Below are 27222 nucleotides of genomic sequence, written 5' to 3' on the forward strand. Positions count from 1 at the left end.
AGACTAGTAATTAAATACTAATACTCAGGAACTAAAATGTAAAATTTATCTGAACAGATTTTCATTACAATGTAATTACACTTTTTATGCTTGTTGAAACAAAGGAGTTCTAAAATTGTACTTTATTACAAAACTATTTTGGATTGCGTACATGAAACTCTGATCTCTGCTACAATTCCATGTCAAAAATTAGATTTTTAAGTGTTAAATTTATATTTTAGTTGACAGATTATAATTTTTTATCTCATTTAGGTTTTATTCTATGTGAATTAGAGTTATATAATGTTTTCCGAGTAGTTAATTCATTCATAAGTCTTTCAAGAACATTTATTAACTTGAACATGAAGGACTATAAAGGGGTGGTGGTAGTGTTTTGTTTTATTTTATTTTTATTTTTTATTCCTCACTCAAGATAGGTTTTTATTGATTTTAGAAAGAGAGAGAAAGAGAGAAACATCTGTTAGTTGCCTCCTGTATGTACCCCAACTGGAGATCACACCCAGAACCTGGGTATGTGCCCTGACCGGAAATCAAACCCCGATCTTTAGGTGTTCAGGATGATGCTCCAACCAACTTAGCCTCACTGGCCAGCGTGGTAGTGTTTTATTTTAATTACTCAAATATCATACCATTACATTCTTAGTAAGTAATTCAAACAGTAAAAGTATGCAGAGAACAATATAGAAATTCCCTTTTGTTTCACATACTAGTATACTCTGCATTCCCTCCCCTCAGTTTCTTTCTACAGACTTATTGTTAATAATTTAGAGGTTATTCTTTTCATGCATTTTCATTATCACATATTTATGTATAAAATGAGCATTTATTTATACATAGATTTTTTTTTAAAAAAAATATCAAATCACTCCACCTATATCAGCCTTTAGTTCTACAACCTGCCTTTTTTTACTTAATGTCTTACAGATATTTCTGTCGGTACATACAGATAGTTTTACTTTATTCATTTCAACAACTGTATAGATTGTATAGTATAGATTCTATGGACAATAGTGAACACTTGTAGAAGTAGAAATATCTTTGTGTATAGTTATGGAAGTATGTCAGTATTTCAGTTAGAAGACAAACTGCTAAAGCAAAGGGAATGCATATTTTAAAAGTTTTGAAATACAGGCAAATGACCCTCCAGAAGAATATTTTATCAATATACTCTACCATTAAGAGTACTATATGAAAGAGCTCTTTTTCTCAAATCTTCACTAAAACTGGATATTACCATTTTAACTATTAGCAAGCTGACAATCGAGAAAAAGATCTTTAATTTGGATTTTCTTAATCAGTAGTGACAGTGAATATTTCTTGTGCATATTATAAATTTATATGTATTCTGTGAACTGGGATATCCAGTTCTTTGCCCATTTTTCTTAAGGCTTGGTAGTATTATTAATATGTAAGAGCTCTTCATTTTAGTGTAGATTTTAATTATCAAATATGTAAAGATTTTTACTTTCTGTGGCCATTTTTGAATTTTTATCACAATGTTATTGTACTAAAGTTTTTAATGTAATCATATCAGATGTTTTTATGTATGGGTTCTTTGGTATTTTATTTAAGGCTGCCTTTTTTGCCCCTATATCATAAAACAATGCCCCTATACTTTCTTTTTTCCAAATTTTATTTTTGGTTTGCTTTTACACATATACCTACAGAATACACCTGAAATTTATTTATCTATTGGGTATGAATTAGGTGACAGGTGATATATGGGATCGGCATTAAAGAATGAACTTAAACTTGATATTATCGATCAGAAATCAAAAATTTTTACTTTTCCTTTCGTCTAACAATTCATTTCTAAGCATTTATCTTAAATGTTTAGTCATGAATGTGCATAAAGATTTAGTTGTATGGATATTTGTTGCAGCACTGTTTCTAATATTTAAAAATTAGAAATAAATGTCCAGCAATAGGAGTTTGTTTAAATAATTATGGTATATAGTCAGTCAGTGATTGTTTTCATTGTAGTAAGTAAAAGAAGCAACTTAAACAACTTTCCCAGTTTTGTTTTAAAATTATAGATATGAGAGGGAGTGAATCTAGTAGGATTTTTGTAAAATTATTTAAATTATTATTATCTGGGTGTTAGAATTATGGGTAATGCTTATTTTGTGCTTTGTATTTTTTGTTTTCTGATTTTTCTTTCATGAACATATATAACTTGCTTTTATTATGAAAGTATAACTAAAATGATAAATTTATTCCAGTTAAAATAAATATTAAGTTCAGAAAAGATTATATTGACTTAACAGACGAAAGCTCTTAAAACAAAGGGGTTTTTGTTGACTGAATTTTGAAAGACCCTTACAAGCTTATTAATATTTTACCTCCTTTTTCTATTTTTTCCAGAGTTCAGGTGATTATAAATTTTAGCAAGTTTATATTTATTGGATAAGCTTAAGTGTTTAATATTTTGTCAAATAATTTAGCTTCAATGGCAATAATAATATTGTGAGTGCACCTTCTGTAAGATTAATGGTGTTTCTAGGTATTTATTTCTTGTTCGTCACTCCTTTTTCTTTCTATATAATGTGCATTTAGAATCAATATGTCACGTGAGGTTATGTATAGGAAAAGCATATATATGTTTTGAATTATTTTCATTACAAAAGTAACTAAAATATAAATATATTTTCTTTCCAGGCCATTCTGTCAAATAACTAGAGGTAGTAGTTAAAGTAGACTTTACTTACAATAAAAATTGTACAGCATCATGTTGCCTATCTTTTTCTAGACTTATTAATATTTAATGATCCCTCTAAACATAACATTTATTCCTGCATTTTAGTGAACCATATGGTTAAATTAGTATTCTAACTTCAGGTTGGACACCACTGCATGAAGCTTGCAATGTTGGATATTATGATGTTGCTAAGATACTTATAGCAGCTGGAGCAGATGTTAACACACAAGGATTAGATGATGACACTCCACTCCATGATTCTGCTAGTAGTGGACATAGAGATGTAAGTATGATAGAAAAATCAATTATACTCATTTTCAAAGTATAAATTCAACCCAGAATAGTTTAGTTCACTTCTTAGTCACACGAACGCCTGCCATATTTATTTTACTCATTGCCTGATCGGCTCATCTGTATTTTATTTTTCCTCTTACCTGCCTTTGAACTACTAATTCCTATCGTAGTCACATTTAGTGTTATGTTTACATAAAATTTATTTAATTTGATAGTTAAATTTTTATTTGTAGGCCACTCTGTCACATAGCTAGATATAGTGTCATGCTGCCTATATCTTTTTTAGACTTCTTAATATTTAATGATTCCTGTATACCTAAAATTTATTCCTGAATTTTAGCTGACATTACTTACTTAATATATTCAGATGGTTTATTTGTGTAATAATAAAAACTTATTATAATCAAACATGATTATATATGGTTACAAATTAATGGTATCTCTAAACATGTTTATTAGTTTTGCTGTAATATTATGAACCATGCTGGGTTTTTAATTCCATTTACATTTTTAATCTCAGGCATGTTGATATCAAAGCTAAACCATTCTTAGTTACAATGCAGCTCATGTTTTAAGTGTGTTTAATGCTTAATTTCATTGCTGTAACCTGCTTACAGCCAGAGCAAATCAACCTGGAACACTATTAGCAATGATTCGAAATCAAGATTTTGTTTTTCGAATAAGTAAGTTTTCTCTTGTACTAAATTTTTACTTTTAGTGAAGAATACTTGCACATAGTTTAGAAAGTGGAAAAGTACTACCCAGCTTATAAAGGTTAACTGCAAGGCTCCCTTCCATGCCTTCCCACTTCCCAGTACCTTTAGCCAAAAGCAACTAATGAGTGTTTCTTCTAGTAGTTATCTGTGTATTTCTAACAGCATGCAGGCTATTTTGCTTTTTAATTTTTAGTCATAATTTATTGACCACCTGCAGGGGATTTTATTAAATAGTGCTGCTCGGAGACATAGAGTATACCATAAGTGTATTTCTTTTGGGGGATCTTTACTACCTTTTTTTTTTTTTTTTTTTTTAAGTTTCCTATGCATCTATTTTTGTTCTTCCTTACTATCTTCTCTGACGTAACTCTAAAATGCCTCTCAATAAAATAAAACACATTGATCAGTTTACTATTTTTGAGAAATACCTTTAAGATTGCTTATATCCTTGTATACAAGAATCTTGTATCCTGCTCTAATAGGGGCTAGTTGCTCTCTAGATCTGTAGGATAGATGCTGTCCTGGGATATCTCTTTACCATTAATCTCCTGTGGAATTCTCAGTCTCTCCATGAGATTACCAGTTTCCTGGTACCCATCTTGACTCTCCCAGATATTAATTAAATGATTTGTCCTACTTCCTGCATGGTGATGTATTTCTTCAAGATCCTTCATATTACTGTTCTATTTTGGGGGTTTTTTCAAATTAGACATATTCTGCTAAATTTTGTGTATTCATATTTGAATGAAGCTGTAAAAACCCGATTGACAAGATCCGTTGACCATTTTGACTGGTGGGCTTCTCTGTAGTGTGTCTGGACAATCCCCTTTTTCTGCTGTCTTTAGCAGCAAACATTCTCTGCCTTATTGGGGGGAAAAATGGAATCTAGAGTGAAGATAGATAGGAATTCAATTCTGGCCTGGCCAGTTTACTAGCTGTGTGGTCTTGAACAAAATATTTTCTCCTTTGAACTTTTATTTCCTTTTTAATTCATGTAATAAATCAGACCTATCTAAAGGGGATATTTTGAAGGGGGGAAAAAAGATACTGTGCATGTAAACTCCTAGAAATCTAAAATCTTAGTAGAATTGTCAGAGGTAAAAGATTATAAGGCTACCTTTAGGTTGCTATTTTTCAAATATACTTAAATATTTTAGAAACTAAAATTTGGAAATTAAAAATGCTATTTTATTATTTATATTTTTCTGTGTTATTTTTCATGAATCTCAAAATTCTAATTTTGAAGAAAAATGTAGCCTATAAAAGTTATTTTCCTAAACTGGTTCTTGCTTACTATTGGACCACTCTTTTCTGCTCCCTTGGCAGTTTGTACATATCTGTATGATAGCACTTACTACATTATTTTTTACTGAGGTACCTGTTTCCTGCACTACACTGTGAGTACCACGCATACAGGCTTTTTGTATTGTTCTGTGTTAGTGACCCCGGATCCGCTTATCACATAAGAAGCACTTAGTAAATTCTACATGAATGTGTGTGTAGGTACATGGATGGATGGATGAATAACTGACTGAGAATAGACAGAATATCAAAGACTTAATCCACAAGGCCTGACAATATGAAGGACACATTTCCCTTTCCACTGAATTTATCAAAAGCTGATATATTTTCTGGCTGTGATATTTTAAATATGGTACATCTTCCCTGTTTTTTTACATCATTATTGATAGTTTATCATAAAGATGAATAGTTTTCTTTTATATGTGATATATAAAGATTTCCTGATTTCTAAATGTGATGTTAAAGAATTCTGCCTTGTGCTCGGCCAGGCGTGGCTCAGTGGTTGAGCATAGACCTAGGATCCAGGAGATCGGGGTTCGATTCCCGGTCAGGACACATGCCCAGGTTGCGGGCTAGGCAGCCGATCAATGACTCTCTCATCATTGATGTTTCTATCTCTCTCTCTCTCCCCTTCCTTTCCTCTCTCTGAAATCAATAAAGATATGTTTTTTAAAATAAATAAATAAGAATTCTGCCTTGTAAGTAGGATATGTTTCTATGAATATAAGTTTTCAGATATGCAGAATATTTCCAGAAGCTGACCTTTGAGCTCATATATCTTTATTGATTTCAGAGAGAGGAAGGGGAAGGGAGAGAGAGAGAGAGAGAGAAACATTGATGTTGAGAGAGTTGTCAGTGATTGGCTGCCTCCTGTGCGCCCCCGACTGGACATCAAGCCTGCAACCTGAGCATGTGCCCTGACTGGGAATCGAACTGAGATCTCCTGGATCCTAGGTCGATGCTCAACCACTGAGCCATGCCCAGTGGGGCCATATACTTACAGGGACTCAAACACTATTTCCAGTCTCTTTTCAGAGGGAAACTGGCATGCTGTTTTCAAGAGACCTTTGCTTTCCCTCCTACCAACATGCCTAGAAGAGTAGGAGTCCTTGTGCCTAAGGAGGAGAAAAATGAGAGCCACCAAAACTCTCATTTGTATTTATCTATACCGTAAATTATGTGTCTTTACCAAAAGAATTGGATTTCTTTCACTTAGAATACTCATGAAAACTTCAACCATCCATAAAGTATTTCTAAGGTGGTAGAAGCAGAAAGATAGCAATTCTGTATCCTTTTATAAATTATTTAGAGTAAGAAAGAATTAACATATCTTATTAAGAACCTCATCTTTGGCCCAGCTTTTGCAAGTGCAGAGTGCTTCATGATAAACATTTTTATAATAGCTTTATTCCTAGTTCTATTTTAGATTGCTGTCTTTATTTTTTTCTTGTCTCATCATTTTTATCTACTTCTAAGTTTGTTGCCTGCTATGTTTTGAGCAACTCTGTTATTTTAAATTATCTTTAGAATAAGTAATTATTTGCATAGAATGATCTATAAAGTATTGATTATTTAGGTTAGGGTTTTTATAACCTATTCGAATGAACCAACTGTCCCTGACTGATCATAGGCATGTAATAAATATTTATTGATCATTTCCTGATGAGTATAGAAGGCTTTCAACAGTATTAAGATCCTTTATTCTTTTTTCTCATTCTAGAGCTCTAGCCTAAGGAAATAGCCTAAATGGAAACTTTTTCAGCATATGAAGATGTATACTACAGTATTATTTATAATAACTAATTTTTATTTTACTTCGGTTGCCTTCTCAAATCCCTAAAATGACAGGAGATTTTATTTTTTTTATTTTTTTTAAATATATCTTTATTGATTTCAGAGAGAGGAAAGGAGAGGGAGACAGACAGAAATGTCAATGATGAGAGTCATTGATCGGCTGCAGCCCGCCACCCGGGCATGTGCCCTGACCGGGAATCGAACCCTGATCACCTGGATCCTAGGTTGACGCTCAACTGCTGAGCCATGCCCAGCCGGGCATAAAATGACAGGAGATTTTAAAGGACATAGACCCACAAGGACAAAGAGCAGAAGAAACAAGGAAACCAATATTTTGGGAGGTGGAAATGAGAGAAATGAGTGGTTACTGACCTAGGACTGGGCTTAGCAAGCCTTTTCTGTAAAGGGCCAGATAGTAAATAATTTAGACTTTGCAGGCCACATGCCACCTTCACTCCCTCCTCCTCCAGCTTCTGTTTCCTCTTCCTCTCTCCTCTTCTGTACTTCTCCTTTATCAATCCTTTTTAAAGTATTTTAAAAGAATATAAAAACTACTTTTAGTTGACAGGCCAGATTTGGCCTATAAATAAATTTGCCAACTCCTGATTTAGAAAACCCAAGAAAATTGAAACCAAAGCTACCCCAACACAAAATCGCAGAAAAACTAAAGCTCTGGAATTGATATCACTGTGTACTTCTGGAAGTGTTTGTTAAGATAGGACTGAAAACAAAAGGATCAAAGTCTTCTTGACCCTCTTATCCGCTTCCTAACCCTACACAGCGAGATGATTGCACCTCTCCCACCCTGGCAGATGATTTCCTGGCAAGTATAAACCATATATTCTGAACTGACGTGCCACAACAGTTGAGAGTAAGGATTAAGTATAAATTAATTTTAGGTTAAGACCCAGCCTTCTTTCAGCAACCAGAATGCTGACAGTAAAGCTTATTGTTTTAGGCATGAGTTGAAAGATTTCTCCACAGGAAATTAAACTAGACAAGAGGGAGCAGGTAGGAATCTGATGAAATGGACCAGTCGTAGCACACTGACATGAAACCGAGCTTTCAGCAAGTTCTACCCATACGTGCAAACCTTTCAGTAGGAGTTAAGTATCAGGGATAATTGTTCTTCACCCAGCAGCCTTGAAAAGCTGGTTGATCTTTCCAAGTCATAAGCATGTGTAATTTAATAAAATTAGTAAACAAAAAGGAGACTAAAACATTAACAGTTGGGATTATGAGTATGCTTTCTGGCATACATTCTTATATTTAAATTTTTCTGCATTAATAGTTTATTCTCTCATAGTCTAGGGAAAAAACTATTTTATTCACTGTGAGTCTTCATTATGCTTTTTTTCCCCCCTCAATTTATTTTTTCCTTTTTCCCCTTTTTATCCCCACTGATCCCCTCCACCCCACATCCATCCCACCCCCAGGCTTTCCCCATACCAATGTCTCTGTCCGTGGGTTATGCTTATAAACATACAAGTTCTTTGATTAATCTCTTCCCACCCACACCCCCCTCCCCGCCTTCCCTCTGAGATCCCTCATTCTGTTCTATGCTTCTATGTCTCTGGATCCACTTTGTTCATCAGTTTATTTTGTTTATTATATTCCACATATAAATGAGATCATGTGGTACTTGTCTTTATCTGACTGGCTTATTTCACTTAGCATAATACTTTCTAGTTCCCTCCATGCTGTGCCAAAGAATAAAAAATCCTTCATTTTTACAGCTGCATAGTATTCCATGATGTAAATATGCCACAGCTTTTTTTTCCACTCATCTACTGATGGGTACTTGGGCTGTTTCCAGATCTTAGCTATTATAAACTGCGCTGCTATGAACATAGGGGTGCATAAGTTCTTTGTGATTGGTGTTTCGGGTTCCTTAGGATATATTCCTAGAAGCAGGATCACTGAGTCAAATGGCAGGTCAATTTTTAATCTTTTGAGGAAACTCCATACTGCTTTCCATAGTGGCTGCACCAGTCTGCATTCCCACCAGCAGTGTACTACTAGAGTGCCCTTTTCTCCACATCCTCGCCAGCACTTATAGTTTGTTGATTTGTTGATGGTAGCCATTCTGACAGGTGTGAAGTGATACTTCATTGTGGTTTTAATTTGCATTTCTCTGATGATTAGTGACACTGAGCATTTTTTCATATGTCCCTTAGCCATTTGTATGTCCTCTTTGGAGAAGTGTCTATTTAGGTCCTTTGCCCATTTTTTAATTGGATTGTTGGTCTTTGTTTTGTTAAGTTGTATGAGTTCCTTATATATTTTGGATATTCGCCCTTTATCCAATATGTTGTTGACAAATATGTTCTCCCATACAGTGGGCTCCTTTTTCGTTTTGTTGATGGTTTCTTTTGCTATGCAGAAGCTTTTTATTTTGATGCAGTCTCATTTGTTTATTTTCTCCTTAGTTTCTCTTGCCCTAGGAGATGTATCAGCAAACATATTGCTACAAGAGATGTCTGAGATTTTGCTTTCTATGTTTTCCTCTAGTATTTTTATGGTTTCATATCTTACATTTAAGCCTTTTACCCATTTTGAATTTACTTTTGTGTATGGTATAAGTTGGTGGTCTAGTTTCATTTTTTTGCATGTATCTGTCCAATTTTCCCAACACCATTTATTGAAAAGACTGTCTTTACTCCATTGTATGTTCTTGCCTCCTTTATCAAATATTAATTAACATTAACCAGTTGGGATTATGAGTACGTTTTCTGGCATACATTCTTACATTTCACATTTGCTGCATTAATAATTTATTCTCTTATAGTCTAGAGAAAAATTTATTAAATTCACTGTGAATCTTCATTATTCTTAAATATCTCATTTAGTTAGAAATTCCTAATATACAGCATCTTATTTCTTTCAAAAGACATGATACAGGCATATCTCAGAGATACTGCGAGTTCACTTCCAGACTACTGCAATAAAGTGAATAATGTAATGAAGCAAGTCACACAAACTTTTTTGGTTTTCCAATGCATATAAAAGTTATATCTACTCTATAGTGTAATCTATTAATTGTGCGATAACATTCATTATATCTTAAAAAAATGTACATACCTTAATTAAAAATACTTTATTGTTTAAAAAAGGTGCTACCATCATCTGAACCTTCAGTGTCATAATCTTTTTGCTGGTGGAAGGTCTTGCCTCGATGTTGATGGCCACTGACTGATTAGGGTGGTGGTTGCTGAAGGTTGGGGTAGCTGTGGCAATTTCTTAAAGTAAGACAATGAAGTTTGCCCCACCCATTGACTCTTCCTTTCATGAGCATTTTCCCTTTAGCATGCAATGTGGTTTGGTAACATTTTACCCACAGTAGAACTTCTTGAAAAATTGGAGTTAATCCTCTCAAACATTGCTGCTGCTTTATGAACTAGGATTATAAAATATCATAAATTCTTTGTCATTTCAACAATCTTCACAGCATCTTCATCAGTAAATTCCATCTCAAGAAACCATTTTCTTTGCTCATAAGAAGCAACTCCTTATACATTAAAGTTTCATTATAAGATTGCAGCGGTTCAGCCACATCTGCATTTCCTCCACTGAAGTCTCAAACCCCTCAGAGTTCTTCATGAGAGTTGGAATCAACTTCTTCCAAACTCCTGTTAATGTTGATATTTTGACCTCTTCCCGACTCATAAATGTTCTTAATGGCATCTAGACTGGTGAATGCTTTCCTAAAGGTTTTTAACTTACTTTACTCAGATCTATCAGAGGAATCACTATCTATGGCAGCAATAAATAGCCTTTTGAAATGTATTTTTTAAATAATAAGACTTATAAGTCAAAATTACTCCTTGATCTTGGGCTGCAGGATGCCTGTTGTGTTAGCAGGCATGAAAATGTTAATCTCATTGTACATGTCCTTCAGAGCTCCTGGGTGACCAGGTACATTATCAGTGAGCAGTAATATTTTGAAAGAAACCTTTTTTTCTGAAAAGTAGACCTCAACAGTGGCTTTAAAATACTCAGTAAACCATGTTATAAACAAATATACTGTCATTCAGGCTTTGTGGTTTCATTTAGAGAGCATAGGCAGAGTAGGTTTAGCATAATTCTTAAGGCTCTAAGATTTTTAGCATGGTAAATGAGCATTGGCTTCAACGTAATGTCACCAGCTGCATTAGCCCCTAAGAAGAGAGTCAGCCTGTCCTTGAAGTTTGGAAGCCAGGCATTGACTTCTCTGAAAGTCTATTCTATGAAAGTCGTAGATGGCATCTTCCAATATAAGGCTATTATGTCTACATTGAAAAATCTGTTATTTAGCTACTTTCATTAATTATCTTAGCTGGGTAACTTGCTGCAGCTGCTGCACTTACTGCTTTGCCTTGCACTTTTATGTTATGGAGACAGCTTCTTTTCTTAAACCTCAGGAATCAACCTCTTTTAGCTTCAAACTTTTCTTCTGCAACTTTCTCACCTCTCAGCCTTCATAGAATTAGGGCCTTGCTCTGGATTAGGCTTTGACTTAAGGGAATGTAGTGACTAATTTGATCCTCTATTCAGACCATTAAAATTTTACCCATATTAGAAGTAAGGCTTTTGGCACTTTTTTATCATTTGTGTGCTCACCAGAGTATCATTTTTAATTTCCTTCAAGAACTTTTTCTTTACATTAACAACTTGGCTAACTGTTTTGGCCCAAGAGGCCTAGCTTTCTGTCTTTCTGGGCTTTCAACATGTCTTTCTCACTAAGCTTTAATCATTTATTTAAAGTGAAAGATGTTCAACTCTTCCTTTTACTTAGAGACCATTGAAGGATTGTTAAATAGCCTAATTTCAATATTGTTGTGTCTCAAGGAAGTAGGAGGTCTGAGGAGAGGGAGAGAGACAGGGAACTGCTAGTCAGTGGAGCAGTTAGAACACAGCAACATTTATCAATTAAGTTTACTATCTATGGCGCATGGTTCACGGTGCCCCAAACAATTACAATAGTAACATCAAAAATCACTGGTCACAGCCCTGGCCAATGTGGCTTAGTTGGTTGGGCGTCATCCTTCACACCTAAAGGTTGCCAGTTCGATTCCCACTCAGGGCACATGCCGGGTTGCGGGCTCAGTCCCCAGTTGGAGGCGTGCAGGAGGCAGCCAATCGATGTTTTGCTCTCACATCAATGTTTCTTTCTCTCTCCCTTCCTCTCTCTCTAAAAAAAAAAAAAAAAAAAATCAAAATTAGTTTTAAAAAAAGCACTGGTCACAGATCACTGTAACAAATATAGTAATAATGAAAAAGTTTGAAATACTGTGAGAATTACCAAAATGTGACACAGAGACACAAAGTGAGCAAATACTATTGGAAAAATAGCACTGATAGACTTGCTCAAGTCAGGGTTTCCACAGTCCTTCAATTTGTAAAAATCACAGTATCTGCAAAGCACAATAAAGCAACATGCAATAAAACAAGGTATACCTGTATTTTCTAAGTACACAGTTATGTGTTGGGAATACAAAGACTTGATCCTACATGAAGTTTATGGCCTAGAATAAGGTGATAAGTATGTTAATAAGTTATAGTATAAACTTACATATGATAGAACACACTAATGTCAAAGGCAATAGAAGCACAAAACAAGAAGCGTTGGTAAGGAAGCAGAAATGATAATACTTCACTGCCTGTATGATGTAGAGTATGAGTGAAAACTAAGAGGCAATGATGACTCTCAGCTTTCTGGCTTCATTTATTCATGTCAGTCACTGAGAATGGAAAGAGATAAAAGATAAGGGTGCAAGTTTAATGAATTCTAGCATCTATCGGTTTCAGCTATTGTATTGAAATACAAATATATTTAGTGGAATATATCTAATGAACATTTGGGTATTTGGGTTTGAAGCTCAAGAAAGGATTGAGAGAGCAGGCAAGAGCATGAAAATGAGTGGATTGTGTAATTGTCATCACATTCTAACAGACAATGAGGTTATCAAAGAGTTTGACTGTAAAGGAAATAAAGAGGGGAATATAGGTTTGAACAGTTTCTCGTTTTATCAGTGTTTCATTTCTTTATTGCCATTATTTTTTTTTAAGGCGAAAAAAACATGAACTGGTAAATCGGCTTCTAGAAGGGACCAATCAAAAAGAGGTTAAAAATACAGAAAAGAAGAAGATAACAAGTAGCAAACAAAAGAGAAGAAATGATGACCAACCAGGCAGATCCTGGTTTTATGGAGCCCAAAGCTTACGTAATTGGGCGGGAGGGGAGAGAACACCTTTAAGAACAATTTCAGAGTAATGAATACAAAGTTAGATATAGGGCCTTGTAAGGTGACCATAAAAGTGAGGGGCCCTGAAGTTTAAGTTTAATTAGTTTTAAATATCCATGTCAGTTTTATGATAGTTTAAATTCCTAGGAGATGGGGGAAAGAGGAAGATTAAGAGCATTGATAGTGCTATTAACCTTAAACAGAAAGGAATTGATAGGAGTTGTGTTAAATCTATGGATTATGTTGGGTAGTGTGGACATTTTAATGATGTTAATTCTTCCTGTCCATGAACATGTTATCTGCTTCCACTTATTTGTATCTTCTTCCGTTTGCTTCTTCAGTGTCTTAATAATTTTTTGAATACAGGTCTTTTACACCCTTGGTTCTATTTATTCATAGGTATTTTATTCTTCTTGAAGCAGTTTTGAAGAGGATTGTTATCTTAGGTTCTCTTTCTGATAGTTCATTACTAGTGTATAAAAATGCAACTGATTTCTGGATATTTATTTTGTATCCTGCTACTTTACTGAGTTCATTTATCAGTTTAGTTTTTTGGTTTAGGGTTCTCTATATACAATATCATGTTATCTGCAAATAATGACAGTTTTACTTCCTCCTTTCCAATTTGGATGCCTGTATTTCTTCTTATCTGATGGCTGTGGCTAGAACTTCCAATACTAAGTTGAATAAGAGTGGTGAAAGTAGACATCCCTGTCTTGTTCCTGATCTTAAGGGGAACACTTGGAGTTTTTGCCTATTGAGTAGTTTAGTAGTAATTTTGATAAGGTTGTGGGAGGATGTAAGTACCACATTCTTGTTTTTTGATTTATCTTCAGAACTTGGAGCAGTGCTTGTTAATAGGTTCTCATTAAGTAATTTGTTGAATGTGTCATGAAAAGGGAAGAAACTGATGAGATGTAGTGCTAAAATAGCCCAGCTTAAATTTTAAGGAGGAAATTTCTTTGTAGTAGGTAAGATCATCAGATGACAGAAGGCAGTGAATATAGAACTTGAAGAGAGTAATCATGATTCAAAGGGGACACTGTAGCCTGGCTGGCATGGTTCAGTGGTTGAACAGCAACTTAGGAACCAGGAGGTCACAGTTAGATTCTCGGTCAGGGCACATCTCTGGGTTTCCGGCTTGATTTCCCAGTAGGGGTCATGCAGGAGGCAGCCAATCAACGACTCTCTCTTATCATTGATGTTTCTCTCTCCCTCTCCCTCTCCCTCTCCCTGAAACCCATAAAAACATGTTTTTAAAAGAAGACATACTGTAGGGAATGGAGGCAGAGTAGATGAGGCAGAAGGATGTTATGAGTGTTATCAAGAGAATGGTTGAAATGATACAGTCTGTGAAGGGACTAAATCTTCCTACTGTTTAATGTTGCAGATAGTGAAACTGTTACTTCGTCATGGTGGAAATCCATTTCAAGCTAATAAACATGGAGAGCGTCCAGTGGATGTTGCAGAAACAGAGGAGTTGGAATTGCTGCTAAAAAGAGAGGTGCCTTTATCTGATGATGATGAAAGTTACACAGGTTTGTTTCAGATAATCTGTATTCAACTGTTTGATATGATATCTAGGAGAACATTCTACTACTTTATAATAAATAAAATGTTACATACTTTAGAATAATGCTAGCCAGCTGGTAAGCATGGTGAATTCAGGAGCCTAGTTATTTGCTACACCTCTTCTGTAAATGGAGTTATGATGCCATTGCCCTATTTTCATAAATTGCTGGTATTACATTCAAGCCCATTAGAACCTTTCCCCATTAATAGCTACCACCACTGCTATTCTGATTTCTTTTCATTCTTTTATAAATTAGAGAGCTAACCAAACCCTTTCTGGTTTCCCCTGGCATTAATTAATCATCTTTGCATTTTTATTTTTGCCATTTAGGTGGTTGAACTCTGGTCATTATTTTAAGGTAGGGGCACAATTTTACAAACAATTTTTAAAAAGGAACGAGCCAAAAGAACATTTCAGAAAACTTTTGGTACACTAAGAATTTTTTTAAAAAACATAAAACAGAAAAAAACTTCCTGTGTTGAGGAAAAGCTTTTATGTATAGACTAGAAGGGTTCACCATATTTCAGGTAAAAATCCATGAAAAAGAATGTAATAAGTTTCATAACTGACCACATATGGCCAAAAAATCTTAAAGAATTCCTAGAAACAAGTAATAGTACCATTATATTGTTATATGTAAGGGAATAAAAATCAAACCATGCTCATTTAATCTCAGTCACTGCCCGAAGGCAATAGAACAACATCTATACTTTTGAAGCTAAAAAGGTCTATAGTATAGAACATCTATACTTTCTTTTCTTAATTGAGGTACAATTGAACATTATATAAGTTTCTGGTATACAACATAATGATTCTGTATTTGTATACCTTGTGAAATGATCATCACAATCAGTCCAGTTGACATCCATCATTATACATAGTTACAGTGTTTTTCTTTTTCCTTGTGATGAAGACTTTAAGATCTATTCTCTTAGCAACCTTCAAATATACAATATAGTACTGTATTAACTAGTCACCATACGGTAGATTACTTCTCCATAAATTATTTATTTTATATTTAAGTTTATACCTTTGATGCCTTTAACCTGTTTTGCTCACTCCCACCACTCTCGACTCTAGCAGCCACCAGTCTGTTCTCTGTAACTGTGAGCTTGGTTTTTGTTTTTAGGTTTCACATATAAGTGAGATTGTGTAGTATTTGTCTTTGTCTGATTTATTGCACATAGTGTATACCCTCTAGATCATTCATGCTGTTGCAAATGGCAAACTTTCCATTGTGTATATATACCACATCTTCTTATCCATTCATTCATCTATGGATACTTAGGTTGTTTCCATGTCTTGGCTATTGTAAATAATGCTGTTACTGAACATGGGGTGCATATATCTTTTTTAATTAGCTTTTGTTTTCGGATAAATAACCAAAATTAGAATTGCTGTTTTCCATAATGGCTGTACCAGTTTAAATTTCGACCAACGGTGCACAAGTTTTCTTTTTTTCCACATTCTTACTACCACTTGTTATTTTTTGTATTTTTTATAATAGCCATTCTCACAGGTATGAGATACCTGATTGTAGATTTGATTTGCATTTCCCTGATGATTAATGATGTAGAACATCTTTTCATGTACCTGTTGGCCATATGTATGTCTTCTTTTGAAAAATGTTTGTTGAGATCTTCTGCCCATTTCTCAATCGTTGAAATCCTCGCCCCATTTTTCAGTTGAATTGTTTGCTTGCTGTTAAGTTGAATGAGTTCTTTATATATTTTGGATATTAGCCCCTTATCATATATATGATTTGCAAATATTTTCTCCCATTCAGTCGATTGCCTTTTTATTGTTGATGATGTCCTTTGTTATGCAGAAGGTAAAATCCCTATGTTTTATTATGAAAATGGTCAAACATACTGCAAAGTTCAGAGAAAGTTACAGACCTTTCTAAATACTGAAGCATGCATTTTCATTCATTAACTAGATTCGATTTCTGTGTATGACCTTTTAAGGTAATATTTATATGTGTGAAATTAGTAATTGTTTAATAAAACATTCTTTGAGTTTTGAGAAATTCATAGACCTATATAATTCAACCTTATCAAGATACAGACTATATCACTCCAGAAAGTTTCTTATGCTCCCCCTTTTAGTCAGTCCCTGCCCATACCTGATCATGTACACCCTTCATAGTAAATAAAGATTATTAGGCAGGACTCACTAATAGCAGATAAGTCTAAGGGGGGTTTTTTGACAAAGAACAGGATACTTACATACAAGAGAGGAAAGGATAAACACTACTGGTTATATAGTAGAGAAATTCAGCAGCACCTGAACTGTGATCAAAATTAACATCATCAGCCCTGGGTGGTTTTCTCAGTGGTTAGAGCATTGGCATGTGGACCCAAGGGTTGTGGGTTCGATTCCTGGTCAAGTACACATACCTGGGTTGCACGTTCGATTTTGGCCCTGGTTGGGGTGCGTGGGGGAGGCAGCCAATCGATGTCTCTCTACCACATCGATGTATCTCTCTCTCTCCCTCCCTCCCCCCTCCCCCTCTCCCTTCCTCTCTTCCACTCTCTAGAAAAAAAAAAACAAACAATGGGAAAAATATCCTTGGGTGAAGATTGACAAACAAAAAATTAACATCATCAAAGAAGAGAAAAATACACATCACACATCTCTAGATAAGATATTGTGAAAAAAGATACAGCATCACTTTTATAGCATTCTGGCTGAGAATGCATAATCATGAGGAATGTTCTGGGTTTGTTTTGTTTTTTGTTTTTCTTTTTAAAAATGGTGAAAGATTAAGAAATGGCAATGTCATGAAAAAACAATAAAGGCAATAGAAATGTTCCAGACTATCTAAAGAGATAGTAAATTGAAGGCAATACCTGTTTCCATACTGGATCCTGTACTGGAGGGGGAAAATGATTATAAATAACATTATTAGATCATTTAACAAAGAATATGGACAGTAGATTAGTGTTGTATCATTGTAAATTTTGAAGTTAACTACTGTGGTGACAAGAGAATATCCTTAATGTCTTAGGAAATACTTATTTCTTAGGAGTTACTCACTGAAGTATATAGGGGTAAAGAGCCATGATGTATGCAATTTACCCTCATATAGCTCAGGAAAAAATATATATACACATGTATATATATAGTGAAAGCAAAGTATAAAGCAAGAGACTAAAACATTAACATTAGGCAAATCTGGAAAAAGGATATATAATTTTTAGTACTTTTTATTTTTTTATTTTTGTGAGTTTGAAATTTTTTCCAAATAAAATGTCAAATAAATACAAATACATAAAATTGCCTTGCTTTGTCCATCGAAAAAATTTAAAGGCAATTACTAAGACAGTAGCAATAATCATTTCTACTGCCCAAATTATAATCTTGAAATGTTTTCTACTAAAAAAACAACAACAAGGCTTCTTCTTACAAAAAAAATGGATGATTCTAAGTCTGGGACAGGAAATATATAAGATGAGCTTCAAACATCTTGTCATTGCCAATTTTAAGGAAGCTATCAAAGACTACTATAAGGTCTTATCAAGAGGCCTTAGGAGACAACTTAGGCCAGTTTCCCACTGGCCAAAGATTGGATAGTTTGAGCTTCAATAAGGCTGTTAATAACAAAGATTTGAAACCTATTAAATATGTTTAAATCCATAGTCATAATTATTTTAATTCATCATCAGTAAACCACTTTATCTTAAAAATTAGGCAAAATAATATTTTTCTTACGTGAACTCTACCACTGATTAACCTCATTATAGGTAAGAAGTGTTTATTAATGAGATTAATGTGGGTTTAAAAAAAAAAAAAAAAAATGGCCCTGCCGGGCGTGGCTCAATGGTTGAGCATCAACCTAGGATCCAGGAGATCATGGTTCAATTCTCGGTCAGGGCACATGCCCGGGTTGTGGGCTCCATCAATGATTCTCTCATCACTGATGTTTCTATTTCTCTCTCTCCCTCTCCCTTCCTCTCTCTGAAATCAATAAAGATATAATTTTTTTAAAAAATGGACCATTTTGCACCTCCTGTTAGTTAATATATGTAAGCACTGAGCATGAACAGTTGCTAACATTAAATTTTTTTAAGAGACCAAAAAAAGCATTGCATGCTCTCTGATGAAAGAATATACTACACTACCATTCTTCAGTCCTCAGGATCCAGCTTCCATTTTCAGGAAATACCAAAGTCAGAGGAACATGCTGAACTGCACCAAGCAAAATCTAGACTGTGAGAAACCCAAATTGCTTTGGTTTCCAAAAGATAAGTTGTGTGTAAATGAAAAAGAAGAACCTGTAGAAAAAAATATAAATGTCTTAAAAGGCACATCAAGGTTGAAAAAATAGGCAAGACTAAAAAAATTATGTATTTAATAGGTGGTGTATGCTTCTCTGGGGGAAGTTTGTACAAAATTTGGTTAAGATAAATGGCACAGCCCTGGCCTGTGTGGTTCAGTGGTTAGAGCGTTGGGCCAAGCACCGAAGGGTCACAGGTTTGATTTCTGGTCAAGGGCACATGCCTGGGTTGAGGTTTCAATCCTGGACCCTAGTTGGAGTGTGTGTGGGAGGCAACCAATTGATGTGTCTCTCTCACATCGATGTTTCTCTCCCCCTCCTTTCCACTCTCTAAAAATCAATGGAAAAAATATCCTTGGGTGAGGATTATCCAAGAAAAAAGATAAATGACACATGCAAGAATATTTTTTTTAACACTAAGAAATTCTTACGTTAAAAGGAAAACTTGATACGTTGTTTTTTTTAATCCTGACTCAAGAATATGTTTATTGATTTTAGAGGAAGGGAGGGAGAGAAACATTGATCTGTTGCCTCCTGTATGGGCGCCAACCAGGGATTGAACCTGAAACCTTTTTGGTGTACAGGACAACACTCCAACCAACTGAGCCACCAGGCCGGGGTCTGATAGGTTTTTTAATAGTTTTGAGAAGGGTCCAGCAATGGTGATAGTTCCTTTATTTCTAATAGGGAATATAGTCAATAATATTTTAATAACTATATGTGGTACCAGGTGGATACTGGAAATATTGAGGGGAACACTTTGTAAAGTGTATAATTGTCTGACCATTATGCTTTGCACCTGAAAATAATACAAAATAATATTGAATGTAAACTGTAATTAAAAAATAAAATTAAAAAAAAAGAAAGAATGGAAAAATAAAACCAACAACTTATAAACATGGTTATCTAATAAGAGAAAAGTATAAAGGGAGGTGTGTGAATTGTTAGTCTTTTTGAAAACCAGTTTGACAACAGCTGGTGAAATACAAGAGCTCTTTTCTTTTGGAGATATATACTGAAATATTTCTAGATAAAATTATTTGAATGAAATGTGCTTCAAAGTGATACAGCAGTAGGATGAATAGAGGGTATGGATTGGCCAAAGATTGATGGCTAATGGAGCTGAGTAATGGGTACATGGGGGTTCAGTATAACATTCTGTCTAGTATATAAGTTCCAAGTTTATTATAAAAACGTTTTTAAAGATACTTATGTGCCTTGAACTAGCAATCACTTCTGGGAATATTCAGTGTCTATTATAGCATTGTTTTGAGTGGTAAAATCATAAATATATAGTCATACACGGCATTGGTTGCATAAATTGATGTATATTGCCACGCCATCGGCTATTGTACAACTATGAAAAAAATGTATCTTAATGCTGTACCAGTTACTTGGAAGGACTTTCATAAGATATTGTTGAGTTAGAAGAATAATCATAATATCTCACTTTTGTAAAATGAACGTTTTGAAAGCTAATGTGTATTTTCATTTATGTACATATATTTGTGCAAATTTTTATAAGCATGGAGAAAATCCAGAAGCATGTATACCAGGCTGCTAATAAGGCATGTGCGGGGGTGAGAGAGTGGCAGAGAAGGGGATGATTTGGGTGGAGGGAAGGGAGCTGGGAACAATTATTTGATAATATTTTTATACACAGAAATATACCAGACTCAGCAGAATCTTCTCTTTCCCTGCATCCCTGTTTGTTTAACCCCTTATGCCCTTCCCTTCACAACTAACCTTCTTAAAGTGCATTGTAGTGCACTTGAAGTGCACTCTATTGAGTCTATGTTTACTAACATCTAACTGCCAGATCCCTTAACTGTCTTCTCAGTCTCTCTGTAGAATTTGACAGTGTTGAGCACGTTTTTCCTCAGATTTTTCTGTCTTGGTTTCTGGGATGTAATTCCCTGGCTTTCATTAAGCTTTCCAGACTGTTTCTTCTCAGTTTCCTTCTAGACTCTCATCTTCATTTTCTGCTCATTCCCTTCCTATACTCCCCTGTGTTGGTTTTTCCAAAGATTTTACTTTCTGGACCCTCTTCTCATACCACATATTCTCCCAAGTCAAGTCCACCCACATTTACAGTTCTACCATCCATACGGTGAAGCCTTCCCAATCTCTTTATTTCATTCATTTCTCTTAAGCTTCAAACCTATCTATTTAGCTGCCCTCTGGCTGTCACCACTTAGAATTTCAACAGAAATCAATGTGCCTGAATGGAACTTTGTTCTCCATTTACACTCCTGTTTTTTTCCCCTCTCATTTAACGGTAACATAAATCAGCTGTAAGTATGTCATATACTTGGTAATCATCCTAAACAACTCTTTTCCTTCAGCTCAATTATTTAGCAGCTATTTTTGAGTGCCCATTATGTGTTGGGCATTGTTTATGCACTGGGGATACAGCCTATTAAGAAAATGTAGATACTAACACACCTACTAATCCCTGTCATTTCTACTTTCAAAGTACTTACAAATCCATCTACCAGTTACATACTAAAAGTCATTTGAACATCTTTGTGCTGTGTGAAATGAGGATTATAATAGCTGAAATTACATTAGCTTCCATAAGAAAGCAAGAAAATAAGATTTGAAAAACAAATTTTATATGGTATGTTAATTTTCACATTTATCGTCATTCTGGTCTCTTTAGAAAACAGTAGCTATGGAAAAGCAGCTTTGTTATAAAACTTTCTTTTAAAAAGAAGTGCTGCAACAGATTTTTCCCATGGAAGAAAAAAGGTGTCTTATTTGAACTTTCATGTTTAATTAGAGTGGAACACAATCTTCTAGAACCTTTTTTGATTTTCATTGATTTTTTATTGTTTCATGTGTTCATTAGCTATGTATTGATTTTTCAGAATATTTATTTTCCACATGGTGAAAGTGCCCGAATTATTGCTTGATCAAAGTCCTTCAAGGGATGATGCAAAAATCATCAGTAAGTATCATACAAAGATTTTGGAGTTGCTGAAAAAGACTGATGAAAATACCCAAATTTATTGCTTAATTTACATGAGGTCCTTGTTAGACTTAACTTTATCAAACACCATCCAATCTAAATTCAGAACATGTAAATATTTAATAGAGAATTAACTGCCCACAGATATTTTTATGTATAAAGCCTGATAGCATTGTTATCCATCTGGTATATCATGTCATCCATGTGACAGATACACTTTAAGTGTTGCAAAGTTAGAGAATATAATCAAGACTATGAGTTTCAGAACTTAATAAATTTGGAGTAAATAAAAGACACTTATATATGTAGTAGTTAAGTGTAGTTTATTCCATTAGTCACTGTGCTGTGCTTTATGACAGTGCTACTCAGAGTAGCTGTTCCACAAATTATTGCTGGTTCTCAAAATAAAGAGCTCGTGCCAGAATGTAAATGTACTGTTATCAAAAAGGTAAAAATGCTATGAAAAAAATGTCAGCTGAACTCAGTGTGCTAGTGACATGATTGATTCCCATTTCTGGTACAAGCTCCTTATTTCATCACAGATTAGTAATAAACAATTTGCAGACTGGCTTCAGTTCATGAAACACACTGCGTAGCAGCTTTATGTCATGCATATCAGACATTTACAGTATTGTTGCAGGAATACATGTCCTGGTTAATACAGCTTATATGTATGTATATAAGTGTGTGACACTTTTAAATTTGCATAATTCTTTAGTCTTTTTCCCCCTTAACTTCTGCACCTTTTCCCATGGTTTTATTTCACATTACCTTCCTGTACAGGAATTCCAGCTAATAATAGTGTTTGCTAGAAATAATTGCTTCTTGCTATTCTGCTGAGAACTTAGCTATTCAGAGATCATGCTCATAAAGCATAATTATGGTAATAGAGATGAGGGTAACTTTATGTCACATAGTGGCCCCCCCCCCATACTTTCGAACACTCATTAATTGCCAGAGTAGAGATTCTGTTACAAGTTTACGGACACTGATTTTATTACTTAGAGTTCCCATTGGACAAAGTTGAAAATGCCAGTCATTGTTAGAATTTTTAACCTTTTTCTTATCTTACTTTGACTGCTGATAATCTGACCTTGCTTATTAAGCAGCTGCTATAAACTTTCCTTACTTGCATACTTAAACTTAACTTAGGAAATGCTCATATGCTCCATCATAATAAATAGACAAGCTACTTTTAGAGTCTACCATAAAAAAGATTAGGAAACTGGTGTTTACTGAGTGTATTTCTGTGTCATAAAGTACACAAAATGACCAGTATTTTGAAGCTTATTTTCTTAATGTTAAAACAGTAAATTGTAACTATTCTAAATATATTGTTATAATTTGTGAAATTCATTTCCTCAGTTTTATATTTCAGGAGTTATGAAATACAACTGTTAATGCATGCATATGTGGAATTATAACAGTTAATAATGCAAGAGTTCCAAAAAACAATTATTTAAACCAAATACCAGAAATTTTTATTAAGTGGATTGTGATGTTAACAATTTAACCATAAGGAAGAAGAAGCATCATCACCTTTAAAAGTTTTAGAGCAAATCATTTAACCTTAGAAGTATAAAAACTACAGGAAGAAGTTACGTAGGGTGTTTTAGAGTGTTAAAATCTATATCATATTTGATCATTAGAAATTTAGACTTGATAGAGCGTTTTATAGGGAAAGGAGTTTGCATATTAATGTATACCGAAAATTAGAGATAACTCCATTTAACATGTAAAGAACGTTTTATCTTCTTGCTTTCCAAATGGCATTTTTAAATCAATTCCAGTATATATGTTAGGTAACAGATTAGACCTAGTATAAAAAATTGTAATCCATTTATAACCCAGGAACCTTATTTTATTTAACCAGGGCTATTAGCAACCTATTTGAGTACATCTATTTCTGAACTTGTTGAGTAGCAGCAAGCACCATGTTTGGTGTTTAGCACTTTTATTTTTCACATATCCCTGTGGTATTAGTACTTAGAAGAAATGAAAAGGTACTTAGGTATCCGTTATATATGGAGAGCTGAGGATACAGCATGGATAGGCAATGAGATATTCTTTTATTTAATGATCAGTTAAAAGAAATTCCATTATAGTGTTTTGCATGCTCTGCTTTTTCTCCTCTGCTTTGTGACATATGGTGTACTTTACACACACAGTTCTAAATTTTATATTTTCAAACTTTTTCTGAATATCACCAGCTACTTTAACCTGAATCTTAAACAAACAAAACCTCTACAGTTAACTTATTTGAAAGTCAGTACTTTAAAATCAGATTTTATCATGTTTTTCGTGGATTAATTATATCAACCTAATTCCAAAGCTTAAGAATTTTTAATTCTAGGTGGAGTGTTTTTTTAAAGAAAAATATCTATGTCAAATTTTGCTAAGTGAACAAAAAGGGCAAGAAGTTATGAATACCTAAATTACCATATATTGTATTACCCTATAAATTACCATATATATTCACCCTTTAGCAGTATCTATAAAAAATTACATAGTTCTATATTTTTTACTTGCTTATATATCAGAAATATAAATGGGAAATTGTGGTTGCAGCTAGATGTTCTTTGGATGTCTGCAAATTAATATATAAGTCTTTACATTTTATGTTACATAAAATAGTAGTCTGCTAAATATCTCTCTTTGAAAGTCATGTAAAAATAGTAGTCAATAAGTTTCAAGTGTATTTGCCCAAAATATGTAAAATTGTTTATTGCAAATACCAAAACTATTAGGTTGTTTGTTTAAATATGTTAGCTTGATGGTTTTCCTTAAAAACTGAATTTCTACTGGTGCCTAACAACTTAAAGTGAGTCTGTCACATAATTATAGTAGTTGAGATATTGCTGAATATTTAAAACTAAAATTCTATAAAGGGTACATTTGGGCAGAACCCTTAAATAAAGACCTCTGAATTTAAAATATTAATTATATATGCATACATTTAAATGAGTTCGGCCTTAGCTATATCATCCTGCCTGCAGAAAAATTTTTAGTCATGGTTAAAAGGACCTCCATGTAATATATATGTTTATGATGGAATAGCTAAGACTGGGTGATTTTTGTCAGTTTCCTTTAGTGACATCAAAATTTTTGTAGTGATACCAAAATTTTCAGAGGGGGGAAATACCTTGATTAATTTATACTTCATAGAATCATTGTCTGTTACTGACATTTTAGTAGAAAGGCAATGTAATAACTAATTGAAGGAGTATATGGAGTGCTGTAGTACTTGATTTTAATTCTCATGAAAATTTTGCTTTTAGATTTAGTATTTTCAACTCATTATATTCTCTTCCCTCCCCAGCTCACCCCTAAATTAACTATAATTCTCTTACCTGTATCTAGTACTATAGAAATACAATGAAAATATGTTCTCATATGGCAAACTTATTTCCAAACAGATGTATAACTTCTCTTACAAAGTAGAATTAAAATACCTAACCTTTACTTAGGAAAATTGAGGTATAGAAATGGAGATTTAGATAGGACTGTAAACTTACCTAATATTATATTTCCCTATCTGTAAGCTACATTTCTCAATCAATTTAGGAATATGAAAGCTGTAAAGATTTGCTTCCTAAAATGCAAGTGTCTTTTTCTAATGTTGCTTCTTTGGCTAGGTAACATAAATAAGTTATATTTATATAATTCTTAAATATATTAGAGTTGTGGTTAATGAGTTATTGCAGAGCAAAGGAACAACCCAAGATAGACATAAGAGAGACCTGCAATAGTTGTGAAACATTCGTCCCAATGAAACCCCAGAGACTCTGAAAGTAAGAGTCACCTTATTCAGGGAACAGTCTCAGCAAAAGCCTGAGATTATAGAGAACCACAGATCACTATGAACAGGCCTCTAACTCAAGGGTGAATCCTGTTGTAAAGATTCTCCACAAAATGCTAAAGAAACTAGTTTTTCCCTTTATCAATATGAAAAGAAATCCAGAGATTTGAGGAAAACCAACTGAATGAAAGACAAGAAGGGCCAAGATGAACAAACAGAACCATTGATTCTGGAGAATGTAAATAATATAGGAAGCAGAAGGGTAAAATATTCTCAGTATTCTTGGAGACTCTTAGCAGGCAATCGATCCACTAACCGTAACAACAAAAGGATACTGTGAAAAATTAGACCAGGAAAGTCCTTGGAATTAATAGTATTTATCACTACTGAAAGTAAATATTCTATACAGGACTAAAGAATAGACTGGGCATTGCCGAAGATCTGAGAGGTCTAAGAGAAGGGCAAAATATAAAACATTTTTAAAAACACATTGGAAATTATTTTTTTTAAAAACATAAAACCATACCCAGGATATATAGTATTCATCTTACAAAAATTAGTAAATGTTGGGGAGAAAATATTTTTTAATTGAAGAAAGTGCCCTTTAATTGAAGAAAGACTTGTGTTTATAGGTCAAAGGGGAATGTTTAAAAAAAAGGAAAGGGTAGGCGGACCTCACATTTAGGTAAATCACAACTTTAAGGATAAAATTTTTTTTAAATCCTACAAGCTCCCAGAACCAGAAGTAAACATGTTACCTACAGAGGGAAGAGATTGACATCAGATTTCTCATTATTAAATATGTTGTTAGAAGACAGGTGGAGCTATAGTTACAACATTTTATGAAAAATTATTTTGAACCTGGAATTCCATTTCCAACCATTACGCAAGTGTAAGGGCTAAACAAAAACATCCTTGGACATCTTGGACATTCTTTCTATTCTCTTTTTGAAAAAATTATTCAACCGGTATATTTTTCGTGACACAAAATGTCTACAAGGAAGATATGAGGATTAACTCAGGATTTTGATGAAAAATTTCAGAGTAACAGCAATGAGCACATGGCATATTTTAGAACAAAATATCAGGGAGTTTTGTAAAAAATGTTGTCAAGAAAAAAGTAGATGACAATAGACATATATGAATTAGATTCTGAGAGTTCACTGTGTCATGGTATTGATTATATGAAGGCATATTGTCTAATCTGGTGAATAAGAAGAAAGCAAAATGTAGCCGGGCGTGGCTCAGCGGTTGAACCTCGACCTATGATCCCCAAGATCACAGTTTGATTCTAGGTCAGGGCACATGCCCGGGTTGTGGGCTCGATCCCCAGTCGGGGGCGTGCAGGAGGCAGCTAATCAATGAGGACTCTCTCATCATTGATGTTTCTATCTCTCTCTCTTCCTCTCCCTTCCTCTCTCTGAAATCAATAAAGACATAATTTTTTAAAAAAGAAGAGGAAGAAAGGCAAAAACTCCAGTGAAAATAAACTATATGAACAAATATATGGGCTAAATACAAGGTGTCCCAAAAACATATATACACACTTTCACAGCTAATGTTTCTTTTCAG

The 27222-nt window shown here is 34.1% G+C and overlaps 1 protein-coding gene across 4 annotated transcripts in view; it reads left to right on the plus strand.

The window, feature by feature from the left end:
- The window catches only part of ANKRD12 (ankyrin repeat domain 12), a 93190-nt gene that overhangs the window by 43858 nt on the left and 22110 nt on the right, over window positions 1-27222 (plus strand). For 2 of the 4 annotated variants that reach the window (XM_081148949.1, XM_081148948.1), the window contains 3 exons: window positions 2839-2981; window positions 14419-14566; window positions 21751-21830. In XM_081148949.1, the coding sequence (XP_081005075.1) occupies window positions 21767-21830 (64 nt within the window). In that variant the 5' untranslated portion in view covers window positions 2839-2981; window positions 14419-14566; window positions 21751-21766. The remainder of the gene's footprint in view (window positions 1-2838; window positions 2982-14418; window positions 14567-21750; window positions 21831-27222) is intronic. The other 2 variants (XM_081148947.1, XM_081148946.1) reach the window with 1 other exon arrangement.

Source organism: Miniopterus schreibersii (assembly GCF_964146895.1).
Source record: "Miniopterus schreibersii genome assembly, chromosome: 10".
NCBI lineage: Eukaryota > Metazoa > Chordata > Mammalia > Chiroptera > Miniopteridae > Miniopterus > Miniopterus schreibersii.